At 48.6% G+C, this 18468-nt stretch overlaps 1 protein-coding gene across 1 annotated transcript in view; it reads left to right on the top strand.

Moving 5' to 3' along the window:
- The first annotated feature begins 17133 nt into the window (after positions 1–17133).
- The window catches only part of LOC143828355 (uncharacterized), a 56676-nt gene continuing 55341 nt past the window's right edge, over positions 17134–18468 (top strand). Inside the window, exon 1 of the mRNA XM_077318733.1 lies at positions 17134–17154. Within this exon, the coding sequence (XP_077174848.1) occupies positions 17134–17154 (21 nt within the window). The remainder of the gene's footprint in view (positions 17155–18468) is intronic.

The raw sequence follows: 18468 nt of genomic DNA, 5'->3' as shown, positions 1-18468 counted from the left end.
CCTCCTGAGCTTGAGTAAGTTATCTCATGATTTCTGCTCCTGGGAGAGATCGATCCTGCATCCGTAGTCTTGCTTTAAACCATGGAGGGTGGTGATGTCACATCCTGTGACATGTCACTTACAACAGCAGTCCGCAAGCTTACGCTCGCTGCAGACCGCTGCTCCGGAGTCCAGGGAGAGGGCGGCCCGGGGGCCCGCGCACGCGCGGCAGCCCCAGCACAAATGCGCCTGTGCGGACTGCCGCGCACATGCGTTTGCACCCGGCAGGGGCGCAGGCGCGTTTGCGCCACCGCCATGCTGGCGGCCGCGGCTCCCCCTCCCGGCCCCTCCGGGCCGTGAGCAAATGTGCCGCTAAAGCGGCCGATTAGCTTGCAGCTCGGCAAGCTTCTCTTCCCTCCCCTCCCGAAGCAAGAAGCTTTGGCAGCCGATTTGCTCGCGACCTGGCGAGCTTCTCGCTTCGGGGGGGGGGAGGGAAGAAGGAGCCACGGCCTGGCGCCAAGGCCTTCGCGGCATGGCACCGGGCCGCGGCCAGCGGGTTGGGGACCACTGACTTACAAGACGTGGCAGGGAGATGTGGCCAGTTGACACCACTTCCAGGCCTCCTTGAAGCCTGAAAAATTATTTCAGGGGCTCACTCCTCCATAGTCAAAAGGCTGAAAAAAGGCTGGTACTTAACTTATGGGGAGAAATTCAGGAGGGGAGGGGGGGACAAAAGTCAAAGACATAGGGTGCTTTGACACACACAAAATAACACACTCTCAATCCACTTTGCAACTAAATTTTGTTGTGTGAAATGTCAAAATCCACTGAAGTGGATTGAAACTTCCACTAGGTCAAAATGTTGGGGGACCCCAGGATCAACAACATCATGTGCGTTTGCACAATGGCACCTGCTGGCACCTTTCCTTGTGCTCACCAAATGCTTTTAGGAAGCGGGAGGAGCTAAGTGGAGAATTGCCCCCACAGGAACTCTGATTGGCTGTGCAGAATAAAAGACATCTTGTTAAACAGAGATTCTTCCTGAAATGTCAAATTGTTACAGTTATATATAACCTCACTCCCTGGCATTTTGTGGTCTTCCCACGCCAGCCAGATTGGGATCCCTATTCTGTTTTGTCTTATCTAAATTCCTCACAGCTATTTTAGCCAGTCTCAACCAGCACTCAATGACAAAGTTAATTATTTTTCTCCTAGCTGACATAGATCCATGGGTCACATACTGGGTGTCGTACGCCCTGACTGTCCTGAAAATTTGGGACAGAACTTCACTTGAGGCCTAACCCATCGTTGTACATCTTATGTGTTTGTGTCTTTAAGCTAGCCCTTTCTGCTATATTTTAATCCCATAATAATGTGTTCTCATTGCAATCTCTGTTTACTCTTGTATATTATGTCCCCCCTAGCATCCTTTGGCCATATGCAATAAACTTCCCTGTCTCTTTGTTTTGTAAGAATGAGTACTTAACGTGTAGCATCAACTTTCTCGGGATCTGAAGGATACCAAGAACTCATAGCATTTTCCTGGTTAGTTGAAGAAGGAAATACAATAAAGAAACGTTATTTTCACCCTTTCTTCATTGCGCTCCTAAGATATAGCTGGCCAAATGGTTTGTTGGCTCTTTTGCTTTGCTAGTTTAAGAAGGTCCAGAAGCAGATTGTAGCTGATCCTACTCAGAATACTGGGGAGCAGAAGTGCAGAGAAGGGAGAGGCTGAGACTGCAACCCCTAGGGTGGGACCTGAAGATCTCCCAGAATTGTAGGGTTGCTAGTCCCCAAGTGGGAACAATATACAAACAAAGCGAAAACACAATCCAAGTCTATATGAAATTGATGAAAGTATAACGCACATATACTTCACAAATTGCCAACAATTTTATCCTCTGTATTTCCATTCCACAATTCTTCTGAGTGAATTAAAGTCCTCATGCAGGCATCACAAGCGACCTTGAGTGAGCTGTGAAATATAAACTCATCCAAGCAGATGCTGACAGGCTCCCGGGTCTGTCTTTCCTGTTTTGGAAGAGGCTTCTTCATATAGCAGCAAACAAAGCTCGATATCATGCCATCTGCCAAAACACAATACATCCCCAAACAACACTACTATCGCCCCACAAATGAAAAACAAAGCAAAGATTAAAAATTAACAGTAAGGCACTATGCATTATTCCCTCACCCATTCAACAAGCATCCTCAGTCTCCTCTCAGGCAGATCTGGCAGTCTGGCTCCTTCTTTTTTCAAGGGAAGAAACAAGCCTTCTAAGCCATCCTGAGATCTCCAAACTGCACTCCCTTCTTCCTGGATTCAGGAACACAACATTTCTTCTATATGGGGCATGTTGTTAGGTGCGAAGTCGTGTCCGACCCATCGCGACTCCATGGTCAACAATCCTCCAGGTCTTCCTGTCTTCTACCGTTCCCCCGAGTCCATTTAAATTTGCACCGAATGCTTCAGAGACTCCGTCCAGCCACCTCATTCTCTGTTGTCCTCTTTTTCTTTTGCCCTCAATCGCTCCCAGCATTAGGCTCTTCTCCAGGGAGTCCTTCCTTCTCATGAGGTGGCCAAAGTATTTGAGTTTCATCTTCAGGATCTGGCCTTCTAAGGAGCAGGCAGGGCTGATCTCCTCTAGGAGTGACCGGTTTGTTCGCCTCGCAGTCCAAGGGACTCGCAAGAGTCTTCTCCAGCACCAGAGTTCAAAAGCCTCAATTCTTTGACGCTCGGCCTTCCTTATGGTCCAACTTTCGCAGCCATACATTGCAACTGGGAAGACCATAGCCTTGACTAGACGCACTTTCGTTGGCAAGGTGATGTCTCTGCTTTTTAGGATGCTGTCTAGATTTGCCATAGCTTTCCTCCCCAGGAGCAGGCATCTTTTAATTTCTTTGCTGCAGTCCCCATCTGCAGTGATCTTGGAGCCCAGGAAAATAAAATCTGTCACCACCTCACGCAGGTGCAAAATCAACAAGATTGGTACTGAAACTGAGGTAAAGCTTCTGATAAGACTTACAGTACTCAAATGGCTATATTTATATTTATATTTATATTTATATTTATATTTATATTTATATTTATATTTATATTTATATTTATATTTATATTTATATTTATATTTATATTTATATTTATATTTATATTTATATTTATATTTATATTTATATTCCACCCTCCCCGAAGGCTCAGGGCTTCAACTCTACATAGAAGCTTCAACTCTACGTAGAACTTCTAGAAAGAAGGAGCCATCTAAATTCTGATTTACCCCGAATAGGCTATAAGTTCTTAACTTAAAATATATATGCTCTTGTAGCATAAGACCACATGGTGGGTCTTAGGAGAGGGGTAGGCTGTGACATCCACCAGCACCATGTTAACCCCCAATCTAGATAACCAATGAACAGGGATGTTTATCTTGAAAATGACATTGATTTGGCTATTTTAGGTGCTTTCCTTGATGGTGCCACATTCAATATAGGGAAAAGTGCCTTTCCAAACTGAAGTGATTCATGTTTTCCTCAGCGTCTAGCCATCACACTCAACGCCCACCGCTTATCAGTGTGAATGTTAACACCCAGGGATACGCATCTGCCACACGGGAGGCCGTCTTGGGCCCTGCACACTTAAAATAATACTGTATTTTAATTTGACACCAATTACAATGAACTGTCATTCCACATCTTATGGGAACAGCTCCTAGTCAACACATTCCTCAGGGGAGAAAGGAGCAGATGTAGAACCAGTAACGATGGTGATTTTGAGCTAGGGGGGAAAAGCGGCAAAAGGCAAACATTTGGGAAGCAGCAATCTCATCTCCAGATTGAAATATGATACACCAAGGAAGAAACCGAGGGTGATAACAGGAAAGTATCCGATATTATGTAATGTCCTTTGATGAAGAAAATCTGCAGTTTGATGCTTCCCACAGAAATTGGCTCACCCTCCCCACCCGGCTCTGGATTTAAACAGATTACGCCTCTCCCCACAAAACATTGGCAAAATTGCAGGCTAAGTGTAAAGCTAACTTCCACTCCTACAAGCGCAAGTTAAATAACTGGGGAAAAGGCCTCATATGACGTAGTCATTGCAGTTGCCAATTCTAGATTAAGAAATTCCTGGAGATTTGGGGGTGGGGTCTAGGGAGGGCAAGCTGCTCCTCAAAACAGCAATTTGCCCTGGGGGAGCTAATCTCTCTCATCTGGAGACCACCCAATAATGCCAGATCTCTAGGGCCGACCTGGAAATTCACACAGGGTTGTGATGTCACACAGGATGCAGGCGATGTCATGTGGACAGGGCTCTAAAACCCACCAGCAACCAGAGGCTGTCCAGGGGTAGATTCCTCATGCGGAAACAGTCAATGAATATCCTGCAGGGGGCATTTGAGGAGATGTGTATTTAGCATAGTTAGATTCTGGTATTTTTCAAACAGAAGAAGACCTGGCTTTTATATCTCGCTTTTTGCTACCAAAAGGAGTCTCAAAGCAGCTTACAATCGCCTTCCCTTCCTGTCCCCACAACAGACAACTTGAAAGGTAGGTGGGGCTGAGAGAGCTCTGAGAGAACTGTGACTGACCCAGGTTGCATGTGAAGGAAGAGTGGGGAATCAAACTCAGTTGTCCGGATTAGAGGTCGCTACTCTAAACCACTACACCAGGTGGCGTCCTCTGATGTGATGACTGGCTGTTCATTTGAGCACACTTCCTCCCTGCTTGCCTCCCAAACAGTCGGAATGAATGAAGGAGACAGGCTAATAGCACACTCTCCCTCTCCTCTCTTTATTTACAAAGTTGTTTCTCTTCTTCTTTTAAGCAGATTGGTGCTGCGTACTCTTGAATATTTAAACTCTGCCAACATATTCCCCCCGTCCCAGAGCTGACAGTCCAATGTTTATTGCAAGGTTGGCCAAACTGTGGCTCTCCAGTTATCCATGGACTACAATCCCCATGAGCCCCTGTTCAGATTCACTGTGATCGACCCAACACCACCTGAACATAACAGTGACTTTTGTCCCTTCATCTCAGATTTGGTTGATTGTGTGTCATTGAGAAGGGCAAAGTGGTCAGTAGTGAAAGTTTGGCTCTTCATATTGGCTGAAGGCACTGAGCTATTAAAAAGCACACTCAATGACGTGCTATGTCAAAAGCAATGACCGTCATCACCGATGAAAAATGAAAATGAAATGTGAAATATAGGAGTGGCGGTAGCTATTTCCTCTGCTCACCCTTCCCCTCCAGAACGCATTATTGGAATTGTTAGAACTGGGATGAGTTTTTTTGCCGCAGCATCTTATCATCATGGGGCTTTGAATTGTATCAGTATTTTATGCCTGTTTTAAGGGGGCTTATTCGGGTTTTATCCAGATGTTGTAACCTGCCTTGAGCCTTTGGGGAGAGGTGGGCAATAAATAAACAAACAAATAAATAGATGGAAAACAAATACAGAGTTAGTGGAAGGAGGTTTATCTCATCCTTTGTTTATGGCAATGGGAGGAGGAGGAGGAGAATTGGTTCTTATATGCTACTTTTCTCTACCCGAAGGAGGCTCAAAGTGGCTTACAGTTGCCTTCCCTTTCCTCTCCCCACAACAGACACCCTGTTGGGTGGGTGAGACTGAGAGACCCCTGATATCACTGCCCGGTCAGAACAGTTTTATCAGTGCCATGGCGAGCCCAAGGTCACCCAGCTGGTTGCATGTGGGGGAGTGCAGAATCAAACCCGGCTTGCCAGATTAGAAGTCCGCACTCCTAACCACTACACCAAACTGGCTCACTGTCAGTGAGACTCTAAGGTCTCAGGCTTTCACATTACCTACTGCCTGGTCCATTTTAACTGGAGATACTGAGGACTGAACCTGCGATGTATGCCAAGCAGATGCTCTGCCACTGAGCCATGGCCCTTCCAGCCAGTTTCGGGTAGGGTTTAAGAGCGGCATCTTCTAATCTGGATACCTAGGTTTGATTTCCCGCTCCTCCACATGCAGCCAGGTGGGTGACCTTGGGCGAGTCACAGCCAGGTTCTCACAGAGTAGTCCTGTCAGAGCTCTCTCAGCCCCTTCTACCTCACAGGCTTTCTGTTGCAGGGAGAGGAAGAGAAGGTGATGGTAAGCCATTCTGAGACTCCTCTGGGAAGTGAAAAGCAAGGTATGAAACCCAACTCTCCTTCTTCTTCCCCAGCCTCTCTCAACAATAATTTGTCCTGACTTGGGAAATGTTGCAAATCATCCAGAAGCACCAGCCTGAGCTGCTGGCATGACCTAACTCCCCAGGCCAGGAAGCATATGGCCATAGCAGTAACTCTCTAGGAATCCTCCCAATTGCTATGGTGTTTACCATAGAGATTGGGGAAACTCCTTCAGCATTGTTCAACACAATAACATCATTTTTGTGTCTTCCCCAAGAAGTGACGTAGCCACAGCTCTTCCTCTCTGTGTTCCCTACCGTCAACAAGCTCCTGTTCATACCAGGGACAGACCTGTCAACTCTACTGTGACCTGGAGCTCCTTGCGGTCCCATGTTCGGATCAGCAGTCTTGATGGTGTGGGTAGCAAGTCCCCAGACTCTGTTTTGAACTTTGTTATGTCACTTTGTTGTTTTGAACTTTGTTATGTCACTTCTGGGGGAGACATGACAAAAGGTGGCTCTAGGAATCACTGGGGACTTTATGGTAAATCATAGAGTTTCCAGAGATTCCTAGAGCTACGCCCTGAAACCATCATTCTTAAGTGACACAGAAAGAAACCACTGGTTCTTAGAAGTATACTTAACACTGTTAGATTCGAGTGGGTAGCTATGTCCGCAGCAGCAGAACCCTAAATTTGTTTCACGTAACACTCTTGTTAATAATTCTGCAGAACGCAAAAAGTGAAGCATTTGTCTGCCAGTGACAGATGGGTAGATACTCACCCTCTCTCCTCTAGAGTCCCCAGAAGGAGGTTTAGGGTAGGGTTGCCAGCTCTGGGTTGGGAAATACCTGGAGACTTTGGGGGGGTGGAGCCAGGAGTGGGCGGGATTTGGGGCAGGGAGGGACCTCAATGGAGCATCATGTGGTATCCAACCACATCCTATTAAATGTGAGGAAGCGGAACGGCGGCAGGGTGGCTGCCTTCGTGTCAACTGATCTGGGCATGTGACGGTCACGGAGACCATTCACCTGGAAAGCTCTTGTTCAACATGGATATCTTTATCTTATCTACTTGACCTACATCGATATACAGGACACCAAAGCAAATCGAAGTGTGTACATACAAGGAGATTGCAACTCATTGACCTCCTCTGGCTTGATTAATGCCGTTTCAGAGCCTTCTTTGCCAAGCTTTCCCCGGGCTTTAATTGTAGAGCTGCTAACAGCATCTCCTCCCAATCATTCGTCGCCCAGGCTTGAATTTCCATTCTGCCCTGAAAGCGCGGGTGACCTTGGCCAGGCACACTTCCTCCGCTAAAGTCCATGTAAGAGTTATTCAGTGTTCAATGTAAACTGCCCAGAGCTGCAAGGAATGGGCGGTATAGAAATCCAAAATGAATGAATGAATGAATGAATGAATGAATGAATGAATGAAGTCCTCAGGAGGAGGATTAGGGGAGGGTTGCCAGCTCTAGGTGGTGAAAGACCTGGAGACTTTGGGGGTGGAGCTATCAGTGGGTGGGATTTGGGGCAGGAAGGGACAACAGTGGAGTATAAGGCTAGGGAGTCCCACCCTCCCAAGCATCCCTTTTCTCCAGGGGAACTGAGCTCTGGAGTCTGGGATTCCTAGGTCCTACCTGGAAGTTAGCATCCCTCGTTTAGGGGTAGGGATATGGAGGGCATGAGGCTACGTGCATCATGACATCACTTCCTGGGGAAAACCTTGCAGGCTAGGGGAAGGGATTTCTGTGGCATGCTGAGAGGCGGTCACAGGGACAGTGTCAGCTACCCAAAGCAAAACAAGCTGGGCTTTCTTTCGGCTTGGAAGAGGCCCAACTCTTGACATTCATAAAACTGAAGCCACCTTCCTCCAACTTCAGAGAAGCTTTGACTTTCTTGGATGCCTCTCCTGACCTTTCTCATCACCCTTGTTTTTTAACAACACCTGGGCCAGGTCTTGTTTGCTGCCCAGTTTCCACTTGATAGGCAAATATGTCCTGCCCTCCAGTTTGTAGGACCTCGTATTAAGTTTGTGGGTTCAGCGATCCCAGACTCCAAGTCTTCAGAACAGATCTATTTATTTAGCAACTCCAGCGACAGACTATAACTACTGAACGGAGAAAAACAGGCAAACTCATGCACTTTTATACCTTTCAGGCAGCCAGCTGCTGCCTCTGATTGGCTGTAAGCAGAGCAATCTGATTGGTCCTAGTGGAGCAATCTGAGCAATGCGATTGGCTCTTAAGCATAGCAATCCAATTGGCCCCTAAGCGGAGAAATCTGATTGGCCCTTAGGAGAGCACTCCGATTGGCCCTAAGCAGAGCAATTGGATTGGCTCTAGCAGAGCGATCAGGTTCCTTTGATTGGTTAGTTCCTTGCCTGGCTGGAGCCCTCATTTGCATCAGTGGCCAAATGCCCACAGACATAACACCTTGTGTACACCTAGGGGAAGCTTGAATGGTCCTGGAAACCCAAGATAGGTCTGGTGAGATGTCACTTCTGACCCAGCCAATCCCAGTGGCTTAGTTTGGGGCCTCCGAGGCAGCAACAAGATGGCGGGGACTCAGACCTGTTCCTTGTGGCTGCTGCCTGAGGTTCCCAACCCCAGGCTAGGGAATTCCTGGAGACTTCAGAAGAAGAAGAAGAGCTGGCTTTTTATATCCCGCTTTTTACTACCCAAACCAGTCCCAAAGCAGCTTCTGAACACATTTCCCTTCCTCTCCCCACAACAGGTGTTCTGGAAGGTAGGTGGGACTGAGAGAGCTCTAATAGAAATGCTTTGTAAGAACAGTTCTAAGAGAGCTTTGACTGGCCCAAGGTCATCCAGCTGGCTGCTTGTGGAAGGGGAGTGGGGAATCAAACCCGGCTCTCTAGATTGGAGGGTGCTGCTCTTAACCACTACACCAAGCCAGCTCGGGGGGGGGGGGGGTAGCATTGCTGGATTCTCCCAAGCCATAGGTGGGAGATTGGGGGACGGGGAGGGTTACCAGATCCAGTGTGGAAAACTCCTGCAGATCTGGGGATAGAACTTGGAGAGGGCAGGGACCTCAGAGGGGAGTTCCATGCCACAGATTCCACCCTGCAAAACTGGACTCTGTAGTCTGTAAATGAGCTGTAATTCCAAGGCATCCCCAGGTCCCACCTGGAGGCTGGCAACCCTGCTACGCATATAGGGTACATGTCTCATGGAATGAGAGGCCAGGGACCTCTGTGGGGGGGTACATGGCAATAGCATCCAACCTTACAAGCATCCCTTTTCTCCAGGGGAAATCATCCCTGTAGTCTGGAGAAGAGCTGCAATTCCACGGCCCCACCTGGAGGCTGGCATCCCTAGCTCTTCGTGAGGAAGAAGGATGGCGGCCCAGGTTCAGCCCCCTACTCTTTGTTGCCAAAGGGCTAGGGGACCAGGCCGCGTTACTTGTCCTGGAGAACCCAGGTTGTCTTTCTAGGGAGGCTAACGAAGAGCTGCCAAGCAGAGACTTCTGAGAAAGGCAGGCATCTCTAGGCCTTGCAGTGGGCCACGTGATGCCAGCCTGCTAGGAAATGTCCCAATCAGGGTTGCCAGCTCTGGCTTGGGAAAGAATAGAATTTATTATTATGTATTCTCAGTGCTCAGGGTGTAATGGCAGGGGGAGAGGCTTCTGGAGTTCTGGCTATGCTAGAGGACTTCCTGATGGCCCCTGGGTTTTGCCCACTGTGTTGGGCTGGATGGGCCACCGGCCCGATCCAACATGGCTTCTCTTATGTTCATATGTATGCAGCAGTGATGCTGTGTATTCATGGTGCTTGGGGGGCAATGGGGGGGTGGGGTTCTGGAGTTCTGGCCCCGCTGGTGGACCTTCTGATGACCCCTGGGCTTTGGCCACTGTGTGACACAGTGTTGGACTGGATGGGCCAAATGGCCTGATCCAGCATGGCTTCTCTTGTACAAACTTCATCCACAGCAGCTAAGTGCTCTATTCCTTTGCATACTTAAACTCTGCCAAAAAAAGAGAGTGATGTTAGCCAATTTGAGTCCCCACTGGGGAGAAAGGCAAGCTACGAAGAAATCAATAAACCTGCTGCCATGTTAGACATTCTGCGCTTAAGTTGAGATACCAATATTTTCAATAAAAAAGCCCAAGGGGGTAGGTAAGGCTGAGAATCTATGACTGGGCCCAAAGCCAGCCCTCAAGTGGGGGCTGGACCAGGAGTCTCCACGCAAGCCATTCTAGTCAGCACACCACCTCTGGCTCTCCTGAAAGAGGTATTGGACTCAAAGAAGACAAACGATATAGATTATAGTGGTTTGACTTATATCCTTGAAACTCTGGGGTGAGCAGAGTGTACCTGCTTTGCTCAGTGATCCTCAGCACGATTCACCCTTCACGGGCATGACTACCAGAAGCAGTTCCACTTGAGCAGCTGAGAGCTTGAAGCTTTGTGTAAGCCCTTCATGGATGAGGTCCCCGTGCTAGAGGGAAGTACTTCGCCTTCAACCGTCACTCCTGTTTAAGAGGAAGGGCTCACAAAATTGTGGGATAGAACAACAGAGGCACTGGGGCTTGGCGGCAGAGGGTCTGCTCGACATGCATCTGTTAAGGGTCCCCAGCCCCAGGGAGAGTAAAATGGCCTCAACCAGAGGCAGGGCCTTTTCGGTCCTGGCCCCGGCCTGATGGAATGCTCCACCAGAGAGCATCAGAGTCCTGTTGGACCTCTGACAGTTCCTCAGGGCTTGCAAGACAGAGCTGTTCCGCCGGAACGGTAATCGAGCAGAAGCAATGTCTAACTCTGTTGGCTTCTCTGCCCGACTCTCAGACCTCAGTTTCTGAATGACCCCTCCTCCTATCCCTATAGAGGAAATGTTTTAGTACTCAGTATTTATTATAAATTAGCAATAAAGCCCATTGCAACCAGGAATGCAATGGGCACTAGGACCCAGGGGATACCAGCAGGCACAGATCTCTCTCTCTCCCAGCAGGAGCCACAGCAGGTAAGCAGGGCTGGTCTGCGGTTTGGCAGGGCTCTCTGTGTCTCTGTGCCTCTCTCACACAAGCTGGCTCCTGCAGCGTCTGAGAGCAAAGTGGTTAGCGCACAGGAAGGGAGCGCAAGAGCTGTTCACGCAGGCCCAATTAGGGTGCTGCCAGCTTTGCTGGCTGCACCCTGATTAGCCCTATTCCAACTCGGACAGCCAGGACACTCTCCAACCCCAGGGCTGTTTCACAAGTATTAAGAGGAACAATGGATAAGGACTAGGCACAAAGGCCATTGTATTCAGGAATATAACAGGCGCTAGACTGGGGGTGCGGTGGGATGGAAGAACTCTGTGGATGGCCTCTCCCTCTCCCCAGGACCTGGAAAGGGTGCAGGCTGGAGGCCTCAGGGAAGGGAACTCACCAGCAGGGGCAGCTCTCACACAGCAGGGATCTGCAGCCTCTGAGCCTCAGAGGGAAGGGGAAGGAGGAGGGGGTGGTCAGGGGTGAGGGACGTAAGGTGATTGGCTGGCAGCTGGACAGATAGCCAAGCCAGTTGGAGGAAGAGGCACTCAGGGGCAGGACAGCCTCCCTGAGTGGGTGTTAAGCGCTGAGTGGCACTTAGGCCATGAGACATACTCCTCCTCCAAGGCTTTACCAGAAATATTAAGTGGAACAGATTGACCATTTGATTGTATAGAATTCTTTTCAAAGCATTTATTACAAACAGAATCCCACACAGACATTTAAAAAGATATCAAATACCAGCTACACCGCATGCTTGCTTAAAAGCTTAAGAAACACGATCGTTTCAAGGAAAACAATCCAAACAAAAAGGATCGTATTGCTCTAGTTAAGTTGTCAATTACCAACATCACTCTGGACCAATAAAGCCCTAACCTATATATGTCTTGTTTTGTCAAGCTGTTATTTTAGTGAAAGTATGTAACTCTTGAATTTTTATTAACCAGTCTTGAAGTTCTGGGACAACTTTTTGCTTCCAATATCTGGCATCAATAAGTCATTTGCAGCACCTGGTCCCCAAAGGGAATGGAGCCACTGCATTGCCATGGATAGTATAGAATTCTCAGGAAAATATTTTATTGCAGTTGTGCTGTGCTAATTTTAAATGTTTCTAGGGATGGCTCTGTATGCCAGGAAGGGTCATCTGACTGAATTTCAAAATATAAGGCAGAACCTAGGGAACACACGGACGTTCAAATCTGTATTGCCTATTCAGAATGGAAGCAACTTTCCGGTGTTTCAAGATGAGGTCTTTCCCATCACCTGCCCTAGATTGAACTATGACTTTTAATTTTAGGGGATTTATATTCCCATAATAAATGCGCGGGGCGGTACTTATGAACACATGACTAACGGTACAGATTCCAACCCTGGGATGGGAAATGTTTGGATAGATAGGAGCAGAGCTGGAGAGGTTCACTTTGGGGAGGAAAGGGACTTTTTGGACAGGGGGATAATACCCTAGAGCAGGGGTAGTCAACCTGTGGTCCTCCAGATGTTCATGGACTACAATTCCCATGAGCCCCTGCCAGCAAATGCTGGCAGGGGGCTCATGGGAATTGTAGTCCATGAACATCTGGAGGACCACAGGTTGACTACCCCTGCCCTAGAGTCCACCCTCCAACAGAACCATTTCTTTCTCACCTGGAAATCAGTGGTACTTCCAATAGATCTCCAGGGCCCAGCTGGAGGTTGGCAGCCCAGGCAACAGAGGAAAGCCAATACCATCAGTGGCTCTGGGCAGGTATGAGGGGAAGAGCAGAGCCACTTCAGCTTGCCCAGCACTAGCTCACAAACACCCTCTCTGCTGTCCAACACTGCAGGACATGGCCAACCGCTGATGGGAGGGCCTGGCTGACCCAGCAGCCTGAACAGCCTGGCCCATAGTGTCCCAGCATTGGCTGGCTGCAGGTAAGGGGCGGAGCAAGCTAGCCCTGAGCTGGGTGCACTTGATGGACAGATCTTGCTGCCCATCAATGCTTGAGGGTGGGGCAACCCAGGGGGTGGAGGCGGAGAGACAAAGGGGAAGGGGTTTGGGGAGGGGAGAGACTGGACTGGGGTAGAATACCATAGAGTCCACCCTCCGACACCCTCTTCCGCAGAACTGATCTCTGTTATCTGGAAATTAGTCATACTTCCCGGAGGTCTCCAGGCTCCACCTGAATTTTGGCAACCTTAGCTGGCTCAGATCTGGCTCCATTAAGGTTGCCATCTCTATACCTGAGGAGGGAGGGGTTAAGGTGGAGAGGAATTTCAAGGGGGTATACTGCCATAGAGTCTACCTTCCAGAGCAGCCATTTTCTCCAGGCGAACAGATCTCTGTTTCCTGGAGATTAGTTGTAATCCTGGGAGTTCTCCAGCCACCATCTGGCAGGTGGCAACCCAATCAACATAATTTCTGGCCTAAAGGTTAATCTGGCCTTGTGACCCCATGGAAAAGGTCAGGGAACCCAAGAGGACACAACCACTCATGATCTCTGTGTGTCTGGGCAACTGCTGAGGCTGTGAAGGAGAGGGAATGTATCAGCTCCCCCCCCCCTTCCCCAAGGCTCTACCCAAGCTGAGTCGCCCAGATGTAAAAATAGCTCCTCAGTCATTGCAGGCTGCCTATGAGGTGAATGACACTCAGTGGTACAGAGGTCCAGTCAGGTCAGGTCAGGTGAATCCCATAAAAGGAACGCTATTCTAGTCACAGAAAGGGCTGGCAGACTTTGGGGGAGACCACGCACACCGCAGGGGTCCAAGCTCCATAGGTCAAATTGCCCCATATCGTTCCATCGCTGAGATTCCCCAGAGTTCACTGCTGGTCATCCCTATCACAAGTGACCTCGGGTGTTACTGTCTGCTGCCCTTTGACACCCGGCTGTGACACAGTCACGTGCCCAAACACACTGCTTGCGGTAGCACTCCGATGGCTTTGTGAGTGTCTCTTGGGCCAAAACCCAATGTTTGTGGGCCTTGCCGAGAGAGGAAGCCACTTTAGAGCTCGGCCAGGGCCTGTTTACCGTCAGGATAAGCAAACTGATGAGGACAATGTGCCAAACGTGTTAGGGTTAGGGCTGCCATATAGAGAATGGAGCAAAGTTTTTCTCTCTTGCCCCGGAGGGATGAAAGTAATTCAAAAGAAATTCCATCTAAACATACAGAAGAAGTTCCTGACAGAGCAGTTTCTCAGTGGAACAGGCTTCCTCGGGAGGTGGTGGGTTCTCCATCTTTGGAGATTTTTAAACAGAGGCTGGATAGCCATCTGACGGAGAGGCTGATTCTGTGAAGGCTCAAGGGGGTGGCAGGTGACAGTGGGTGAGCGATTGGGATGTGAGTGTCCTGCATAGTGCAGGGGGTTGGACTAGATGACCCAGGAGGTCCCTTCTAGCTCTATGATTCTATGATTCTATGAAGAGGTCAGAGGGCAACTCCCAGATAAAAAGAGGCTTCCCATTCCATCCATCCATCCATCCATCCATCCAACCATTGTCTGTCTGTCTGTCTGTCTGTCTGTCTGTCTATCTACCTACCTACCTACCAGGTGGGGCCTGGGGATCCTCAGGAGTTACAGCTCATCTCCAGATATTATATGTTTCGGGGATGTCGTCTTTAGTGTTCTCTTTGCATGCCTCGATACTTATCTCTTTCCCTGCTTGCCCTCTGCACCATTGGGTTCCCCGCTGATCCCAGTCTCCTATCCATCTCCATACGACTGTTTCCCAGACAGCTTTGGGGCCTTGATTCAGTCCGCTGAAGCCGCTGAAGTTTATTGTTGCAGCATTATGTTTTGTCTTTCATGGTGCAGGACTCTCTTCCCACCATAATTTGGAGCAATGGGGGGTGGGGGGCAGGGTGTAGGGATACTGATATAAGCCTCCTTTGCTCCCTGTATTTCAGTCGTAGCAACGTATTGAACTGGTTTGCTTGCATTACCTATTAAAACGATCTTTGCACCAAGTCAAGACTCGTTTCTGTGGGAATCTGCAGAATCCTCACACAGGGGGGAGAATGGCTACTTTAGAAGGTGTGGCATTGCACCCCACTGAGGAGCCCCAAATTGCACCCCACTGAGGAGCCTTTCCTCCCCAGGCTCCATCCTCAAATCTCCAGGAGTTTCCCAGCCTGCATCCAGCAATCCAAACTAGGCTTGTGCGCTTCGGCCTTTTTGGTAGCCATTTAAGCCTGAGGCGGCCAGCACCGCAGCACACCGCAGGGGCAGGGGTGATGCCAGTGCACCAGTCGGCACACACACACAGGCGCAGAGCTCTGCACCGGTGTGCGGGTTCTGGGTTGAGCGCCGCCACCAGCACCGCCCCTCTCCCCCATGCTACAGTGCTGGCCACCTTGGGCTTGAATGGCCACCGAAGTGGCCGAAGCGCATTGAAGTGCACAAGCCTAATCCAAACACCCCCCTCCCCACATACACACACACATCCCTGCCTGTGGCCAGAGGGGACCTGCCAACCTTATTTCCAGGGAATCCCCAGGTCCCACCTGGAGGCTGGCAACCCTAGTCGGTGAATGTCCCTCTTGTGAAGATTTCGCCCCCCCGTTCTTCCTAGGCCTATAAAGGTCACGGAAATTGCCTGTAAGCAACCAAGGCATGCGTACACACCACAGAAATACACAAGTTATGTTGTAGCAGCGCACACAAATGACAACCACATATCACAGTGTTGTTCTAAAGCAGGGGTAGTCAAATTGCGGCCCTCCAGATGTCCATGGACCACAATTCCCAGAAGCCCCTGCCAGCATTCGCTGGCAGGGGCTTCTGGGAATTGTGGTCCATGGACATCTGGAGGGCTGCACTTTGACTACCCCTGTTCTAAAGCGTCCTTTTCCCAGAAGTCCTGGTTGGGCTACCAATATCCTGAGACTACTGACTCAGAGCACCCAAATGACTAGCTTAAATCTTTTAGGTCTCCTGCTTTTCCTATCTTTAGGGTGGCTCCTTCACCTGACCTATTTAAATAGCTGGTGGTTCTCCTGTGCCTGAGATTCAGAATGTTATTACAAAAGGATTGTTTTGCGTGTGTGTGCGCATGTGTGCGCCTCCGCTTTTCTGGCATTGCCGTGTGGAGCTTTTCACCAGTTTGCTTCTCTGTAACATCGTGGAAGGAATCCTCCTCTTTTCAGGGACGGGAACGTTGAGAGAAGTAATACAGCAGAGGCGATGCAGAAGACTGGGTGGGCTGTCAGAGGCACGCATACGCTGATGTTTGCTTCAAAAGAAGAAAAGAAAAAGGAATCTCATTGAAGACGGGCACATGACAACCGTTTCCTTAAATAGCAACACTCGGCGTGCTCCGTTGGCTTACTTTCCCTCCCAAAGTTAGAGTTACAGTTAAGAAGCCGAGGCCAAATCAGAAAGCAAGGTGACATCAAGGACGATATATTCATACTCCTCAACACTTTCAAAAATTATTTACTTTTCTGATGTCCTGCCATTGGTTGGTTGGTTTGTTTAACTTATATGCCACTGCTCCTAGACAGCTCGCCTGCAGTGGCTCACAACATGTAATAGAATATTATTATTAAATATTATTTGATTTTGATTTTGGTTTTGGTTTTGGTTTTGGTTTTGGTTTTGGTTTTGGTTTTGATTTTGATTTTGATTTTGATTTTGATTTTGATTTTGATTTTGATTTTGATTTTGATTTTGATTTTGATTTTGATTTATTCCCCGCCACTTCTGAATCGGCTCGTGGCACCCCACCCTCCCTTCAACCCCACCCTGTTCAAGCCCACCGTCAACTTCATGCATCCAAGGAAAGATGTAGGGAGAAATGCCGGAGGAGGAGTAGATTCCTTAAAATTGGTCCCCATATTCCAGACATCTTAATAGTGATAAAATATGTACCGGCTGGGAGATGGAAACAGGCTCCCAACACAGTCTAGCACTGCATTAGGAGCCGGGGAAGGGGGTTAAGTCTTCATGGGCGGGCTAAAATACTCCTGCTGCCCAAATAGGGAGGGGGTGGGAGTCAAATCCGAACCATCAGGGCATAGTGGTCTGACCACGGGACTGCGTTAACCACCACCAGATCCACCTCTACCCCAATGCTGAAGATCAAGTTGAGGGTACAGCTGGCCTGTTGGGTGGACTGGTAACTAACTGGTCAACACCAGGTCTGAGCCAAGTCCTGGAGATGATGACTCAGAGTTGACAATGAAGTCCCCCAGAACCAGAAGTTTGGGGAACTGCAATGTCCAGGTGGTCATCGCCTCCAGGAAGCCTGACAGGGCAGGGCTTGGCGCGTTGGGCGGGAGGTACACCAACCAAATGGCCAACTTCTTGACCGAATCCTATCCTAGGTGAACGCATTCCACCCCCAGGATTGATGGCACAGAGGAAGCCCTGTAGGTAAAATTATTATTATTAAATAATTAATTATTTTATTTTATTTATTTATTTTCGGACTTATATTGTGTTCCTGTTTTTGAAAAATCAGCTTGGATTGCATCCTTGTGCCATTCCTAAAATAAAATCCCCACATAACATTCAAGATTTTTTTAATAACAATACAACAATTACATAAACATCTTATACACTAAATAATAAATGCTGAGATTTTTATGGCAGCCGCTGCTGTTGATAAGGATTGGGACTTGCCTGGTCAGCTCGCTGAGTTTAACCATTACAGAAGGGAATGTAACTAGCCTTGTGTGCTTCAGCCGCCATTCCCGGCCCTAGGGAAGCACGCCTGGCCTCGGCCAGGGCCAGGGCTTTTTCGGTCCTGGCCCCTGCCTGGTGGAACGAGCTCCCGGGAGAGCTGCGGGCCCTGCGGGATCTTCCATCGTTCCGCAGGGCCTGCAAGATGGAGCTCTTCCGCCAGGTCTACGGTTGAGGCCAAGGCTAACACCTATGCCCCCCCCCCCAGGATCTGAGATCCGGGATCTGGGATTGGGATTGGGACTGGTATCCCCTCTCCACCTGCCAGTAGTGGGAGGGGAAGTTTATTAGCCGATCTTGCCATGCTAGTTAGTTAACTAATAATGTTGAAACTGTAGTTGTTGTTTTAATGGATTTTAATGGGGTTTTAAGATGTTGTAACCCGCCACGAGCCACAAGGGAGTGGCGGGGAATAAATCGAATGATGATGATGATGATGATGATGATGATGATGATGATGATGATGATGATAAATGAAACCCTCTACTGAGAATCTGAAGGTCAGTGGTTTGACTTCCTTTCATTTAAACATCTAAAATTAATTGTAATTGGGCAATATGATATGTATCACTAAGTTGTTTTAGTCGGCTCAATAATATGTTATGCTCTGCACACGCTCTGTGGATCTGCTCTCTATATTTTAATATTTTCCATGTATTTTAATTTTATACAATGATATATTGAATGTTGTTTTTATGTTTACATTGTTACAGTGATATCCC

The sequence above is a fragment of the Paroedura picta genome, chromosome 2 (assembly GCF_049243985.1).
Source record: "Paroedura picta isolate Pp20150507F chromosome 2, Ppicta_v3.0, whole genome shotgun sequence".
NCBI classification, from domain to species: Eukaryota; Metazoa; Chordata; class Lepidosauria; order Squamata; family Gekkonidae; genus Paroedura; species Paroedura picta.
Note: the sequence above shows the minus strand (reverse complement) of the source record. Positions and strands in the feature narration are given on the sequence as shown.